This window comes from Apium graveolens, unplaced genomic scaffold, assembly GCF_009905375.1.
Source record: "Apium graveolens cultivar Ventura unplaced genomic scaffold, ASM990537v1 ctg4577, whole genome shotgun sequence".
NCBI classification, from domain to species: Eukaryota; Viridiplantae; Streptophyta; class Magnoliopsida; order Apiales; family Apiaceae; genus Apium; species Apium graveolens.
Window position 1 is genome coordinate 35133 of NW_027418605.1, and position 16399 is coordinate 51531.

At 31.5% G+C, this 16399-nt stretch overlaps 1 protein-coding gene across 2 annotated transcripts; it reads right to left on the reverse strand.

The window, feature by feature from the left end:
• Nucleotides 1–3664: 3664 nt before the first annotated feature.
• LOC141702041 (uncharacterized) lies at nucleotides 3665–12641 on the reverse strand. Of its 2 annotated transcripts, XR_012566988.1 has the most exons (13): nucleotides 12264–12639; nucleotides 11768–11915; nucleotides 10315–10469; nucleotides 9849–10031; nucleotides 9501–9576; nucleotides 8338–8415; nucleotides 7907–7992; nucleotides 6818–6891; nucleotides 6468–6513; nucleotides 5096–5205; nucleotides 4638–4812; nucleotides 4175–4294; nucleotides 3824–3960 (listed from the first exon to the last, which is right to left on the reverse strand). XR_012566988.1 is itself a non-coding variant. In XM_074505743.1 (12 exons), exons 1-12 carry the CDS (start codon nucleotides 12528–12530, stop codon nucleotides 3775–3777), a joined length of 1584 nt encoding a protein of 527 aa, XP_074361844.1. In that variant the 5' UTR covers nucleotides 12531–12641; the 3' UTR covers nucleotides 3665–3774. The 2 variants fall into 2 exon arrangements, 1 of the variants encoding a protein (XP_074361844.1); XM_074505743.1 differs by lacking the exon at nucleotides 4175–4294 and having other exon boundaries at nucleotides 3665–3960; nucleotides 12264–12641.
• Between the last annotated feature and the right edge of the window lie 3758 nt (nucleotides 12642–16399).

Genomic DNA, 16399 nt, shown 5'->3' on the forward strand with positions numbered 1-16399 from the left:
AACCCGTGTGATGCACGAACTGCACAGTTTTTTTAAATAATACATATTTTAAAAAAAATACTTGAATTCAATTATTAATTTTGTTCATTTAAAATTTTAAATGATATGACTTTATGATAATTATATAAGTAAACGTGTATGTTCATTACTTTTTAGAACATTTAAACTTATTTAAAGTGATAACATTGGTAATGGGGGAAATATTATTATAATGAAATTATTAATTTATTGAGGGTAAAAATATAATGTCTCCATTATGTTGGTACCTTAAAAAACTATTATTTTATCATGGTGATTACTTAATCGATTAACTATAAGTCTATAAAAGATATTTGAAAAAGACAATATTATCGATATAGTTTTATTAAAAATTTTAAGTGTATTTAAAAAAATTATGTTTTATATAAAATTTGATTTTTTATTTCACATGAATAGGATACGAATTATACTTGATCTAATATTAATTTAATTTATCTCGGATCAGTGATTTACATGATTTTATTTTATCTCGATGCCCAATACACTGACCAAATTAAACTAATTATTTTTAGTTTAATTTTATTTTTATTTTAAATTTCGGATCAATAAGATAATTTTCTTTTAGACTGAATAATTAGTATATATGTTTTTTTTTGTTAAAATTATATAAAACAAATATTTTTACCGTGGACCCGTACAAAATATATCCGTGAGAGTTACTGGTTAGAGCTGTAGATGGTTTTGACTTTTGCATTGATTTAAGAACAAAGGGTTTTTGCATTGTCTTAAACGATGAGATGAGATGAGATTGTTGTTGTTGTCGATGAAGAAAGATGATAATGCTAAGTTGTTCTTGTAAAGCAGTTAATAATTTATGGATTGCTAAAGTTAAGAAGTTTAAAAAGTCTTTAAGTAAAACAATAATTAAATAAAATAAACAATTAAGTAGCTGAAAAAGATAATTTATTAGTTATTAGTGGTTATAATATTATTATTCAATTTTATTAAATAAACTTGTTCGTGATTTTTAGAGAAGTTGTTTTTATAAAGAGAAATAAAAAAGGCAACGTGTTATAGTTGCAAACGATTTTTATTTCTTTTTCTGTTATAATTCGATTACTAAGGCTAATAAAACTTTTAAGTAAAGGGTAATTCAGTAAATTCAGCGTGTACCAAAAAATAGGTACCGTACCAAAACTTTCAATATTTCGTCTTTTGTATAATAGTAATAGATTGAAGAATGATCCAACCGTACGGATGTTAAGATCTATATATTTTAGTGATATGACAAAAAATTTAGAAAAAAATAAATGTATTTGGTTTGTTATTTTAACTATCAACATGTGTTTTGACGAGTCCTTGTAACTAGTGTTTATTCTTGTAGTAATGTTTCAATTTTAAAAAAAATATTGATGAATGATCCAACCGTACGGATGTTAAGATCTATATATTTTAGTGATATGATAAAATTTTTAGAAAAAAATAAATGTATTTGATTTGTTATTTTAACAGTCAACCGTGGTTTGACCAGAATTTTTACTAAGCTCGGCTCGGCTCGACTGGGCTCGGCTTGGCTTGTTTTGATGGATAAAGCTCGTGTTCGGCTCGGTTCAGCTCGTTTCGGCTCGACTCGATATTGTTCGATAAAAGCTCTTGTTCGGCTCGGCTCGATTTTGTTCGATAAAAACTCGTGTTCGGCTCGTTCACTAACAAGCTCGAGCTCGAACAAGGTTTTCTGTTCGTTAAGAAAGCTCGGCTCGGTTCGTCATAAAAAAAATTAAAACTCGGCTCGGTTCGATCAAAACTCGACTCGGCTTGGTTCGTGAACAACTCTATTTACACCTTCCTCTCTGTTCCATTTCCTTTAATAACTCGGAATTCACTTTCCAATACTTAAGGGTCGCGACCGTCGCGTCCCAACTGACGGCCCGATTTAATATTAATTACTAACTATATCTCAAGTCATATTTAACTCGTCAAACTGAAATAAATTATATTCAAATATTTATTCACTGATTCACTAAATTATATAAAATCACATAATAAACAATTTATTTACATAATTATATAACGCAAAAATCCCGGTTATTACGCACATACACGACAATAGTCAAAATCTTGATTTTTCTCAACTCGGACACGAGTTGAACCATTGGTCCACTTCATTGTTGCCATCTGAACTCAAACTTTAATTTTTAACCAAAATATAATCATTTTTTGCTAATACAAATATATATATATATATATATATTTTTTGTTCAATCAGTAATATTGTTTTTTTCAAATAGATTTTTTTGAAAAAAATCATGAATATATACACATGTATTAGTGTATTTATTATTAAATTATATCATTTTAAAATTTAATAAGAACAAGTTTAAAAATTCAATTCAAATTTAAAATTTTAAAGAACTATGTAATATTAAAATAATTCTTGCATCCTACAGGTTTTAAGCTTTTCTCAGATTTTTTAAATTAGAAAAATCATATATAACCTGTAGCCAAAATTTGATCGGACTATTGGCTCCTGTCGAATTCTTCAGAAAAAATTGGGTGAAATTTGGAAGAGGAGAATATTTAGTTCTTTATATTCTTTCTGCAGTACCGGATGTATGCATTAAAATAGCACGAAGATATAGTCGCGTCAAGGAGTTTATATTTTATTAAATTACCAGGGACTAATAAATAGATTTGCACAGCCAAAAGGCAAACAAAACACTCAATTTTATAAGTGTCCGTTTGGGAAATCTGAAAATAAGTAACTTACGACTTAAAATGAATAAGTGAATTATAAGTGATAAGTAAAAAATTACTTATAAGTTAAATAAGTGTTTGGATAATTTTACTTATAAGTCAAAATAAAAAAAATTCTTAAATGAGCTAAAATAAATAATTATTAAATATAATTATCTAAATTCTTGAATTTTAAGTTAGATTAACATTTAAAATATATATTTTAAAACTGAGGTTAACAAATCAGCCAAAAATCAAAATAAGTTGAGAAAAAGTACGTCGTTACTAACATTTAACTTATCAGCTTATAAGTTGTAAATTCAACTTATAAGTTGGGTCGACAAACATTCGTCGATAAGCTGTTACGGGCTTATAAGTCATAAGTGACTTATAAGTGCGCTGCCAAACAGGCCCTAAACAGTATACCAGATGAATGCCGTAGCCGTTTATAATTTCTCATAATATATTGTCAATAAAAGGAATAATGACCCTTAATCTCACAATTTGCTAGCAAATGATCCAAAATATTACAAGTTAAAATAGATGACCCTTATTATCACTAATAAACCAAGTTTTACTTACATTGTTTTTTATTGGGCTTTGAACTTGGGCCTGCAAGTTTTTAAATAAACACAATCTTTTCATGCGATTTAGGTTCAAAAACGCATATTTATAATGCGTTTCCCTTACATATCCTTTAAATGCATTTTCAGAATTTTAATTTTTTTATTTTTTATAGATTTATTTTTATATTATGAAATTAATATGAACATAAATAAAAAATACGTTTTGTATAAACGAAAATAAAAAATACATTTTCAAATAATAAAAAGGGTCATTTTTTCGGATTGAGAGATTTTGGACCATTTCTTTTAAAATTGTGATAGAAAGGGCCAAAACCCCTGTCATTTATAATTTGATTAACTGATATTTTGTCAAAAAAGAGAGGACCTCTTGCAATTTGCGAGCCTTTACTTTATTTCACCTTATGGACCAATACATGTTTCATATTTCTGATTCTGAGTATATATTACTCCAATACACTTTGATTCTTATATAGAACTAAGCTTTGCTTCTCACAGAGTAGATTACAGCTAAGCCAACCGTTAACAATGCCACAGTACAAGGCAATTTTGCTTTACCTAGCATATTATACTTTCTGGCAACACGACTTCTTGCACATGCCAACAGCCATCTTGACAGAAAATGCACTCCGCAAGTTCTCTGATATTTTTGAAGAGGAAATTCCTAGACATAACAAGCCAAACTGAATCAGATGAGCATACACATGAAAACCAAAGCCATTGTCACTGTCAGAGAAATTAGGAAATTTAGTACATCTATTCACATCAACTAAATATATTTTTGTGACGCACTGGATTGCTTTATAGTTCTTCTCCTGGTCCTACGTATACATATTTATATATATTAGTGACCGGTTGCTAATGAGAAGAGGTCCAACCTAAGAGATAGTGGCTGTTGAAATGACTTAATTCAGCAGTTTCTTCGTTGTGGTTCAAGATTTACCCATGTTTCCAGAAAACGCATCACAACTGCAACTGAAATTTTCTAAAGAAAATCCCTGCAAAATCGTAGAGGAATTTTCCACCATTACATCTTTGAGCAAGTTTTAGTGGAAATGTGGAATCACTGTTGATAGATGTCAATTTTCCAGATTTTTTATTTAGGAGGGAGCAGGTTTTGGTGGAATTTGAGATTTGTTCAGAAAAGTGAATAACTACAATTCAAAATCGAAGGAAGCTTTACTATTTCACTATTTGTACTCCACCAAAAGAAAACTTTACAAAAAAAACAAATAATATTACTTAAAAAAATAAATCACAAAATCTAGATCAACTTAACCATTGTGCATAGTGCAGTGACAACATGCTTGGCAAGGGTAGCATATAATGATTTGGGTATACCTTTGGCAACTTATTCTGATGGGCAAGATGATCAACATGAAGCCTCACATTTGATGCTGCAAGAAACCAGAAACTGCGGTCAACATTGGAATATACATTTGCTACAATATCAAACAATGTTTCGGCTCCATCTTCTATCGACTTCAAAACTGAAGATTCTCTATTTCTGCGGTTCCTGAACATAAAACAGTTACGAGTTAGCCACCTACTTCCAAAAAGACTATAGCATCAGCACTTACATGGTGTAGAAGGTGTAGCCCTCCCTTCAGCACAAACAACAGATCAAGCAAATTACTGGATTTAATTTTGATTTCTCACTAAAAGATAATACATAGAGAACAGTCTACGACTACCAAAATATTAAAATGTAAAGTTTATCATTGTTAACTCTTTTTATTAGCAGGATTCTACCCAAATGGCCATCTACAACAACAGAAACATATATACATTCTTCATACTTGAGATATTCGCATAGAAGGTGCTTAGGCCACAAGTTTATCCTCCCATGCATGGGTATCAAAGTACATGGTGAAACCTCCATAAATCTGTAGGTTGTTTGGAAGTAATCCTGCAAAAAGAAATTTGTCGCAAATCTATGAGATACTTTCAGTACAATTAAACATATGAAAGAAAACAATCCTGTTTCTAAAATATTTTTATGTTTTATATATTCAAATTTTATTTTTATATACAACCTTTAGATATGCAATTTTGATAAGAAATATTGATACTTACCTTAATTTCAAATTTTTATCAAATTTTCTTTGGAAGAACATTTCTTTTGTTCTCATTTGAACAAAAGCCTATATTTGCGTTTAGGAAAAAAGAAGCCTATATTTGTGATAAATACTATGAGCTCAAGTGCTCACAGTGCTCACAGAGGAACAATATTTCTGCACTTTCAAAATTAATACACAAAAAGTGCAGCGTGTGGGCAAAACCATTGTTCTGCATACTATAATATATATCTATAATTTATTACAGAAACACTTTTAGAGTGAGAAGAATTGTTTTGCACATGTTTCACATTTTTTGTATAAATTGTCAGCAAATTTTTTGAAGTGTAAAACAATTGTCCTTCCATGTGAAGTGTTTTCATTTGAGCACCAGCCTTTAAGGTGCTGAACGATTGTTCTCATGCTAAAACTGTTCTCACCTTAACACAAGCCTCTATAATATAAATTTTCATGCTTTTATGCATCTGTTACATATATTAAAAATTTATGTAAAGTTTGTAAATTCTTAGCATGTCTTTCTGAAATGAAACAAACAATTCTTATGGAACACAGGGCATTAGTACTGATCATCATTTTTCAATACTTTATATTATTTTAATTAATGCCATAACTCGTTTCATAATATACTAGTAGACTAGTAGTCTAATGTCGTCATTCAATTTTTTTATTTTAGTACATATAGCTATTTTAAAATAGATATAATATTTGAGCAAAAGAAAAAATATATATTCATAAATTATGAGTATTACAAAAAATATATACGGGTATATAGACTGGGGACAGGAATGTTTTATTGCCATAATCATCCAAACTTATTGTCAACCCTTCTACTGAAACAAAAGTACTGTAACAAAATATGATCAATGTATGAGTATCTTCTCATATTAACATCAAATAAATAGGTGAATGAAGGACACAGGTCACATGGCAAATTGGCAAGTGTCAAGAGCTCTTGGAAGCACCATGGAAAATTATAATATTCCATTCTGTACTGGATTATGATATAACTGGAAAAGAATGACAGCAACAGTATCATAGCAACACCTACCAATAAAATAAGAGAAACAAAATAGAGGGAATGAAGTTAACTCACATTCATGTTTCCACCGGAGCTTATATCCAAGACGGCACTTCCTTGGCTGAAGAAAGTCAAGGATGCCAGAATAAATTAGAAAAAGAAAGAAAGAACGAAAGATGCATAAAAATTAATACATACGGAGGAAAGAGAACATTATATTAAATGGACTGAAATCAGTAAAATCAAATTTAAAAGTTCAATATTACGGATGCACATTGCACAACTACGTATTGAGGAATTTAAAACAAAAATGAAAAATGAATTAAAATGCAAGCATAATGTTTTAAGAACAAAAAGGAACTGGATAGCCTATTCTCTTCATATAGTTTTTTAAATGATGCAAAGTCTCCTCAATTAATTCTTACCCCACACAATGATCGCCAACAATCAATGAGTGGGTACTGAGATGAAGCAATGCCATGTGGCCGTCTGTGTGACCCTAATTAGAACAAGAAAACAATCAAAATCAGACGAAAACGAAATTCAGTAGTAGATGAAATCACAAGTTTCATTTGCGGAGGTAATCTTCCTAGTAAACGCACCAGGCATTTCATGATGTACAGCTATAATATACTTGCGGTTGCTTCGCAACTAAAGAAAATGACGAATGAGAAGGATTGACATCACTTATAGCATTTATCATATAAAATTTATGGATTTCATCATACAAAAAACTTCCTGATCCCCGACATTTTTAAATTAGTAAACTAACTTGCAATACCGGAGCCTTTTAGCTCCACTTAAACAAAGCCAAAAACAGAGAGCTTTGAACCTTTGGTGCCTTGGACATCTAATATTTTGTATAGGATTGGTAAACTGAAAATCAAATTCTCGAATATTGCACCCCTATCTGTCGCACTCACCCATTGATTGTGGTATTTGACATTATATTTTATCAAAAAAAAATCCGGGAAGTGTTTTTCATAATATATAATATATTTTTTATAAAAGAAAAAAAATTCCCGGCCCCAAAGTGACCCGATGCCCATCCTTATGCTTACTATAACTTTTAAAAAGCCACACTTGTAGCTGCTTAAGATACTATAATCAATGAATAAACAACAGAATCAATGATGCCAAATTTGGTGCACTTTTTAAATAACAAGATATTAGTGTTTCGTTTCAAACACCTAAAACCATTATCAAATTCTCAATGGCTTATGGTTGTTACTGCACATGGTGACTTCTGTAGAGTACTGTTTTTTATTTTCATTTCTGGGGATTGGGGACAGTACTATCGGGCTTAATTGAAGCCTTGCACAAATTTATCAATGGTTAATGCACTTGTGTGAAACGAGTATCATAAGCATATAGGCCTTCTATGTTCCATATTTTGCTTCTACAATATGGATTATGGAGGGAGCAATATGAAAGCAGACCAAACCCAATACTCAGTCTCAGGAGAAAAGATTTCGGAACACAAAATAAAGGAAGAGACATGTATATGACATTACTGGTGCAGAAATAACTCTCAATCGTTGGCCACCAATGCAAATTTCTTCAGCTCCAGAAACTGGGGTATAACTAAGAGACAAACCGTCTGTAAAGGACATAAATGAGATTCATAGATTCAGAAACAACAGACTTACATACTGATTAACAATTATTTGTATGTACTTATTTTAAAAGACTCCAGGGCTGCATTTGACCTTCAGAAAAAAAAAGATGACACATTATGTTTTAGAAAGGACTTTTTCAATTGAGTATCCAGTTTAGTAACTTCAATAAGAGCTCCAACCTATTCTATAATTGGTATCATTGCATGGAAATAATGTTGTTCCGGATTTAGAACGAGTGTTGTTCAAGATTTTGATCTCAAAAAAGAAAATTAATGTGACTAACCAATCACAATTATCAGCTTTTAAAAGGGGAAAAAGCTTGAAACCTTTTCGAATTCGACGCATAGTACTATCATGGGCCAAAAGAGAAGCATCGGGATTGCTCTTCTGGACAGCTGAAAGACCTGAACCAGGATATTATTCATATAATAGAAATAAGTCTGACTTGCTTCAAACAACTGACAACCAGGGTAAAATAAATGAAACAACCTCAACGCACTAGTGGAAACATAAAGAAACACACATCTAACAGTGAAGACTATAAATGATGCCCTCGCTACTCCTTATTCATACTTCAGAGTAAGTATCTTATTCCTAGTTTCAACACCACAAATTAATATCAGAATGCAACAGCAGCCAGTTGAAGAAAATTATTCAGACAGTAATATATAAGATCAAAAATTGGGGTATTTAGGACAAACTATTGCTCCATATTCTACAATCCTATATTCGACAGAGAAGTCGAAATTAAGATCTGGAAGATAACTTTACAGGAATTCTATTCTACAATTTAGAATTAAAGAAAATAAATGGATATACACAGGAAGTCTTGCTAGTCATTTCAAAAGGAATTTAACATTAAAAGTTAAGAATTATGCAGATAACAGTACAACTTTACCAACTTGTTCTAGCATGATACATGCTGAAAAATTTGTAGAAACATGTTATATACAGTATTTTCTTTACGACATGGCTTTCAGCATAGACCACAGTAAATATTTCAGGGAATCTCAAAGACATATTCGCATTGTGAGAAGTAATTGCTTCTACCAAGTCTTTCTTATCTCTATTTCTATCAAGTCTTTCTTATCTCTATCATGCTCGTCGACTCATTATGTGATAAATGTTTCTGCAGTTCTGATGGCTGATGGGGAGGCTCTGAAACAAACTGCTGTACTTGTGCAATAGCCTAACAAAGACTTGGACTCTATATTAAAATATATGGATGCTTTGACCTTTTGCACAACGTCTTTGAATAAAAATTCTAAATTTATATTCAAAATAAGTCTAGCTCTTTTTTTGTATGTTTTAAAGTTTAAACTAAGTCGAAATAGTCAAAGCGACAAAGGTTACAGAATGGTTGGATCATTTATAGTTTCATTTCCAGTAACTTTTGTCAAATGGCCTGCAAACAACTTATAGTAACTTACACTCACGTATGTATATGACATCAGAAAGAGCATAGTATCTACTTTCCTCCGCTACTTACCATCAACATGATCATTATGATGATGAGTTACAAACACGACTAACTTTTTGGGCAAAGCAGCAACAACATCCCTAAGCTGAATGTTCAAAAATCAGTACACATGTCAGATGATGAAGAAATGTAAGACTTGATACATTTAAATCAGTTCATTTAAACTTAGAGCACGTAAAGTTATTGAATTCTACTGACATGAAACATGCCAAGTTGCAAACTGAAATAGTGTTTTGAAACATGATCTCGCATAAATTATGTATTGCTCTGAGATGCACTGTATGCCAAGCAAGACATGCATGGTTCTGGAGAAGACCATCATTCACAACTCAAATTGATGAATTTTACACACAGTACCTCTTTATGGAATTCAGAACGGCAACCAGGATCTATTATTAATGCATCTCCATGAGCAATGAAACCATGATCACCACAGTTGTCATGACTACTCTCGGATGCAAATACAACCAAATTCGTAGTTCGAAATGGTTTCCCCGTTCTACTTCCCATTGGAATAATTATAATGCCGGGAGGATACTCCTGAAAAATCGGAAACACTAGATTTCATACTTTAATACCCATATGCATTTTGACAAAAATATCTTCATACTACATAACAAGATAAACATAAGAAATTAAGAATGCGTTGGCTACGTGACTCTACATTAACTTTTTTCTTACTATCAATCATAAAAATGCTTTTTAAAGTTAAATTACTGAGCATTAAATTATTTGTTGTACCATTTAACTAAAGACTACACATACTTCCTTACCTTTTTGGTTTTATCTTATTGCCTAGCTACAGAAGCAGACAGCAACAAACCTGAGAATGCAGGTTGGGTGGAATAGTCCACTTATCAGAGTGCAATGAATTTTCAAGAGGACCAAGAACAGCCAAAGGACCTATACGAACATTACTAGGCTTCAGATCAAGAAGGCACTTCCGGTAACTCTGGTCAGACATCCACTTACAATGTTCTGCATGATAAAATTCAGTATTCATAACAGCAATTTAAGAACAAAAGAGAGCAGTTGATTGTTCTTAACATTCATCAGGTGAGATAACTTTTAATATTAATACTTGTAGTCTTGTATATCAAAAGGAAACAAAACAAAAGTAAGACCAGTATTTTAGTGTTCCCTACTTCCGTCTAGCTTGTGCATATTATAAAGCCCATATTCTGTAATAGGTAGTGGATCAAGTCAATGCATCGACAGATCTTTATTATAACTATTGTTATTATGATTACTGTTAAATATCATAAACAATGACATCAGCTATCTTATGTCATCAAGATGACATCATTATTGTACTTGGTTACTGTAGCAAGAGTAGCCACCAAGTTTCATTTTACTATATATTAAGGCTTTTGCCTCCTTTGTAATATGCAGTAGAACATCTAATATATACACTTTAGTTCTCTGCCGCTCTCTTTCTCTCCACTCTACTATGATCCCTTTTATTTATTCTTAGTATTCTCATATAATCTGAGATGGTATCAGAGCGGGAGTAAAGAGGAGGAGATATTCAGTTGAAGCTTGTAGTTTTTCAAGGAAAACACAAGCTGCCCAGAACCAGAACCAAGCTTATAGTTTTAAACTATAGCCCCACAAGACATGATCCAAGCCAAGATCTGAATAAATGCCTGTGTAGAGCTTTAAGGGACGACTCTTAAGATTCTGGTGCCTTAAAATTTAAATTGATTGGGAAAGGAATTTTATGTTCATATGTCTTGCAGATGCTATATGTATGAGACTTGACATGACACACTCAACGTGTCGGATGAATCCCATTTTTTTATTTGAGAGCCTTAAATAAACAGCCTAAATCTGGCATTCCACCATTAATCGTGCACAAACAGATCTTTCAAGTTTCAACCAAAAAAAGAAATTACAGTTTAAATGTATGCTGCCACTTCTCTAAAGATATGACTTTCTAACAAAGTTCAGGCAATACTGTCCAGTATAACAATCCTACATGAGTTAATGAATTTCCATTAAGCTGAAATGTTCTCCTGAGTCACTCCTACACGGTGCCAAGTTCAATAATACTAATTGCTAACCAACCCAAATCCTAAAAAACACTACCAATGTCCTATCTAAAGATTGCAAGCATATGATCTATCAATCCAAAATTCCCTGAAGCCCAATTTATATGAAACTGGGTAGTGCTCTGCTTTTAATTTTAATAGTGCGCTATTTCTTGTTGTAATATGCAACCTACCTGAATCCAGACAAAACTAAAATTTATTCAATAATTGTTGACCAACACAAACCTTTTAAAACCCCATCCTCAGGTCCTAATTGTCCAGTAATATACACTGTATGTATAGGATTTCCCGGGCCAAAGTCAGGTTCCTCAACAAACTTTGAAAACTTCCACTGTGTCCCGCTTGTTTCCCCGAAACCAACTTCTGCCAAAACCTATAATTCACAACAGGTGAAATGCATACCACATTACCTTTTCCCATAATGCATAAAATTACATTTAAAATAAGACATCAAACTTTAAGTCATAATCTAACAGAAAACTAATTTCGTCATTTTATTTTTCCTCTTTTAATATTTCATAAGTATGCAACAATAAATTTCACAGAAAGAGAGGGAGTGGGGGGACCGGAGGAGAGAGAGAGGGAGAGGGAGGGAGGGAGAGAGAGAGGGGGAGAGCGAGAGGGAGAGGGAGAGGGGGAGGGAGGGAGCGTGGGGGGAGGGAGGGAGGGAGAGAGAAAGAGAGAGCGCGAGGAGGGAGAGAGAGAGAGAGAGATTGTAAACCTGGTTGAGAGCTGGAGCAAAATCAAGGGTAGTGAAGTCAATCTTGTGTGAGCACAAATCCTGGTCTTGAATAAAAACAACAGAATTGGATTGTCCTCCTTGATGCAACAATAATTGAGCTGAAGGCAAATCCCAGAGATGAGAATCAACGTAAGAATCATACTCTTCATCATCGAACTTGGGTGGTGGGGCTTGCTTTACGAGGAGTAACTCATCGTCGTTTACAGGGTTTGTTATGATCACAGCTAGCTTATAAGAAGCCGCCATTTCAGTGAGAATTCAGAAGAGTTTGAAGATAGAAACCTGGTAGTACCAACTTTACTTGATCATCCACAACCAATTAGATGAATTGGTAGTTGAAAAGTTGTTGAATCAATTCAGGGCCAATTAATTGTACACTGTAAATATTAGTTAACGAAATTGAATTAACCGCTGTAAAAAATTTCATCCTGTGCTAATTTTAACACTACTTTGTGATTTAAAAATGGGTAATCAGGAAATATCCGTCATTTAGGATTAAATAAAAATTGGAAATTAATCGGAAAAATTAATCGGAGTAAAAATTGGATATTTTATAATATTAAATTTTATTTAATATATTATCATATTATATTAATTATTTATTAACAAATATATATTTATTATATCATAATTTCTATATTTATTCATATTTAAATTAATATAATATTTTAATTTTAATAAATAATTATATATACTCTAATAAAGAAAAATTCGTAAGAATTAATTGAATTTCAAAAATCGAATACGTCGAATCCTTTGTAGAAAATTAATCGGTTGAATAGGAGATTTATCGGGAATTTTTATAACACTGTGCTTGTGTTAATAAGAAGGCAGAGTGAACAGTTTATTTTGGTTCATTTTGGCATCCAGAAATAAATGGGCCAAGTTGTTCGTTTTCTATTGGGCCGTGAAAAGCCTAATCCAGAGCACGAAACACTATTTATCTAATCAAATCTGTAAGAATGGGTAACATTATTACATTTTGAATTAAGTTGGGTCCATAGGATAAGAAATGATGAACATATGAATAAGGAAATGACATGTAACACAATACATGTTACATGGCCAATTAAAAACAAACACTTTCGTTACCCTCCAACAGTTGTCAATAGTACTTGGCTATTTGCAGCGGCAATAGATTGCCCCCCTTAATGGTGAACAACCCTCCTTGGTATCCTTCTAGATTTGCATTGTCCATCTGCCTTATCAAACCTGTCTTTGCACAACCATCATTTTCACTTTTAAGATTTGTTTGTTGTAGTTTGCGAGTTTTTTTTTATATTCGCCTGGCTGCCCGACTTTGCGTATTCAAAATAAACAAATGGTGATGGTGATTGGATGGATCTGGTCATCCCCGAAACAATGTAAAAAATACTCAGATTTTTATCACAACTAAAGACAATATCAATATTTCAAAAATATGACGAATTTTATCGATTCCATCATTCATTTCACGTATGTATATTCGTATTGACCCATCCTTTTTTTTCTTAAACTCATTTTCTATGACGGTCACACCACAAACATCATTCTTCTCTTTTATATACACACACAAGAATACGACATACAACCACAGTTGATTACACAATGTTTTCGATGGAGATTTGATTGTTTGAGTAGAGAAACAGTTTGCAAAAGATTTATATGTATGTATATGTTATGATATTTATGAATATTTTTAGAAACTAATGGTGACACTTACAGGTTAATGAATATATAAACAACACGTATTCACTAAATGGGTATTCTGCTAGATAATTTTTCGTGTTACCCGCATATAATTGTGTATATAATTTTTAATATAAAGAAAATCAGCTAATATCTCAATTATATATGCGTAGTAACTTGATGATTATATATTACTCCATCTCTCAATACGTATCACCTCTAACGCTAGTACACAATGCGTATCTCATCGAGTATTTTCAACCATTCGTACAAAGAATTGTTGTTCTCATCATTGTCATTAACATGTAAAAATTTGTTATTATTTTCCTTCACCCGTCATCCCTAAATCGAATTATAATATAATGTTAAATAACTACTTCATCTCAACGGAATTTTATTTTCTCTAGATATATCAAAATATTTTTTATTTTTCATTTTTAAGTAAGTTTATGTACAAAGTATAAATAAACGAGAATGACTGACGTGAATAGGGGATTATTAGAGCAAATTAAATTGTGATGTTAAAAATGTTATTATTTTTATGATATAATATTCAATTTAAACTGAACTTTACTTTGTTTATAGAGTTATAGTACTCAACCAAATATGGCATATTGCATATATATTGCATGATCAGAAACTAAGACGTACGTATTTTTTCTCTTTTCAAGAATGAAGATATTATTTTGGCAAAAATGTATATCACATAGTATATATTTTTCCGCTTAAACTCTTACCCGTGAGCGTGAACCAAATATCTAACATTTCGTAATTAAAGACAGTGCTAGAGTTAGAATGCAATATAACAGAGGTGGAAGTGGAATGGAATATATGAAGTAGCCAAACAAAACAATCAATTCATTAGGTTAAGGTCACCGCTGAGAAAACAATAACTACGAGTACTACATCACAATATAAATGTGATGTGGGGTAGTTGTGGGGTCCAAACTTCCACATCGAAAAGCTGGTAGGCTCCTCGCGATGCCACGGTTGAGTCACATGTTTGCCACCTAATGGCACGCCCCTTGCTCGTAGTGTCCTTTTTATACTGCTGACTTGCATTTTAGTATTTTACACCTGCTTTCAACTCCATCGTTTATTTTACTACTATTATATTTTATTATTCGGCTTACCAGTATCTTGTCGGTTTATGAGAAGAGTCCATGTAAATTATAGTAACAAATTATACTATATTATCCCCAAGATTTTCTATACATATTACTAATATATAAAATATATTGCACATGCTTAATTTATAAGTCTGCTTTAATATACAGAAATGTGGGTATATTTCTTTGATCATACCAACAGAGATGCACAAAAAAAGAAAGGCCCTTGACTCGCTTGATATATTAAATTATTAATATTATAGTTTGTACTGATGTCATGTTTTTTGACAGAAAATTTTAATTTTTGATATTAACTCAATTTTATTGTTACTTCTGAATACATATAATGTGGCTCAAAATTAAGTACAATTAAAAGTTTGACATATTCTAGAAACGTTTGTCGTATCTGTATTGCAATGTTGACAAAAATGCACGAAAGTACTAGTTTAACCAAGTATCATCCGGTCAAAAAATATTCTTTTTACATGTGTAATTTAATCTGTTAAAGTACTAATAAGCCTTAAAGAATAATGACTATTTAGCAATGGAAGTGTCAAATTTTGCTTCTTGTTCGACAAGTCGACCTAGAAATATAGATAGAACAGCGAGTAAAAACAAAATGCAACTATGCGAGGGTAGTCCATATATTCAACTATACATCATATGCATTTAAATTTATACTTTTTTCAAAAATAAGAAGAAATACATGCATGCATAAACCTTAAACGTGAAAAAGAACGTTATATGATTCCGAACAGCATAGATCTGTGAGTCCCTTCCAAATTTTATATTAAGTTATATGTTCATTTAACGAGGGACGAGACAAAATACTCTGGAATTTGTGCGAAATTTTAAAATTGAAAACCCTTAATTTTTACTTAAATATATAAATTTAAAAAAGACATATTCCCACAAATAAAATAAATTATTGATAGCTAAAAAGAAGACAATTCACTATAAGATAAAAAGTAAATTATTAAAATATATTATAAATAAAAAATATTCTTCCACGATTCTCTAAAAAGAATAACATTTTCTTGTATATTTCATAACAAAATTATCTAAAATATTTTTGATTTTCACTTCTTCTATAAGTTCAACTTTAAATTGCTATCTAAATAAGTTCATGTAACCTTTATTGCGACATTATCATTCGTATATGGTGTTAAAAAATTGAAAACCCTTTTTTTCCAGAGTTTGTGCGGTTGCTTAATCAGCGGTCGGCTAATCTCCATTTAACAATCCACATGTAAGTTATAATTGAAGAAGTCGAAACACGTGACAGAAAAAAGTCATTTTTTTTATAACTCTGTTGGTACCTATTTCAGTTTTCTTTTT

What these genes read in the sequence shown, in the direction of transcription:
- LOC141702041 (XM_074505743.1), bottom strand. Translation starts at nt 12,530, where the DNA reads ATGGCGGCTTCTTATAAGCTAGCTGTGATCATAACAAACCCTGTAAAC. An exon ending in GTTCTGAATTCCATAAAGAG is followed by an intron (nt 9,577 to 9,848) that starts GTACTGTGTGTA and finishes TTGAACATTCAG; the next exon opens with CTTAGGGATGTTGTTGCTGC. An exon ending in TCATAATGATCATGTTGATG is followed by an intron (nt 8,416 to 9,500) that starts GTAAGTAGCGGA and finishes ATCCTGGTTCAG; the next exon opens with GTCTTTCAGCTGTCCAGAAG.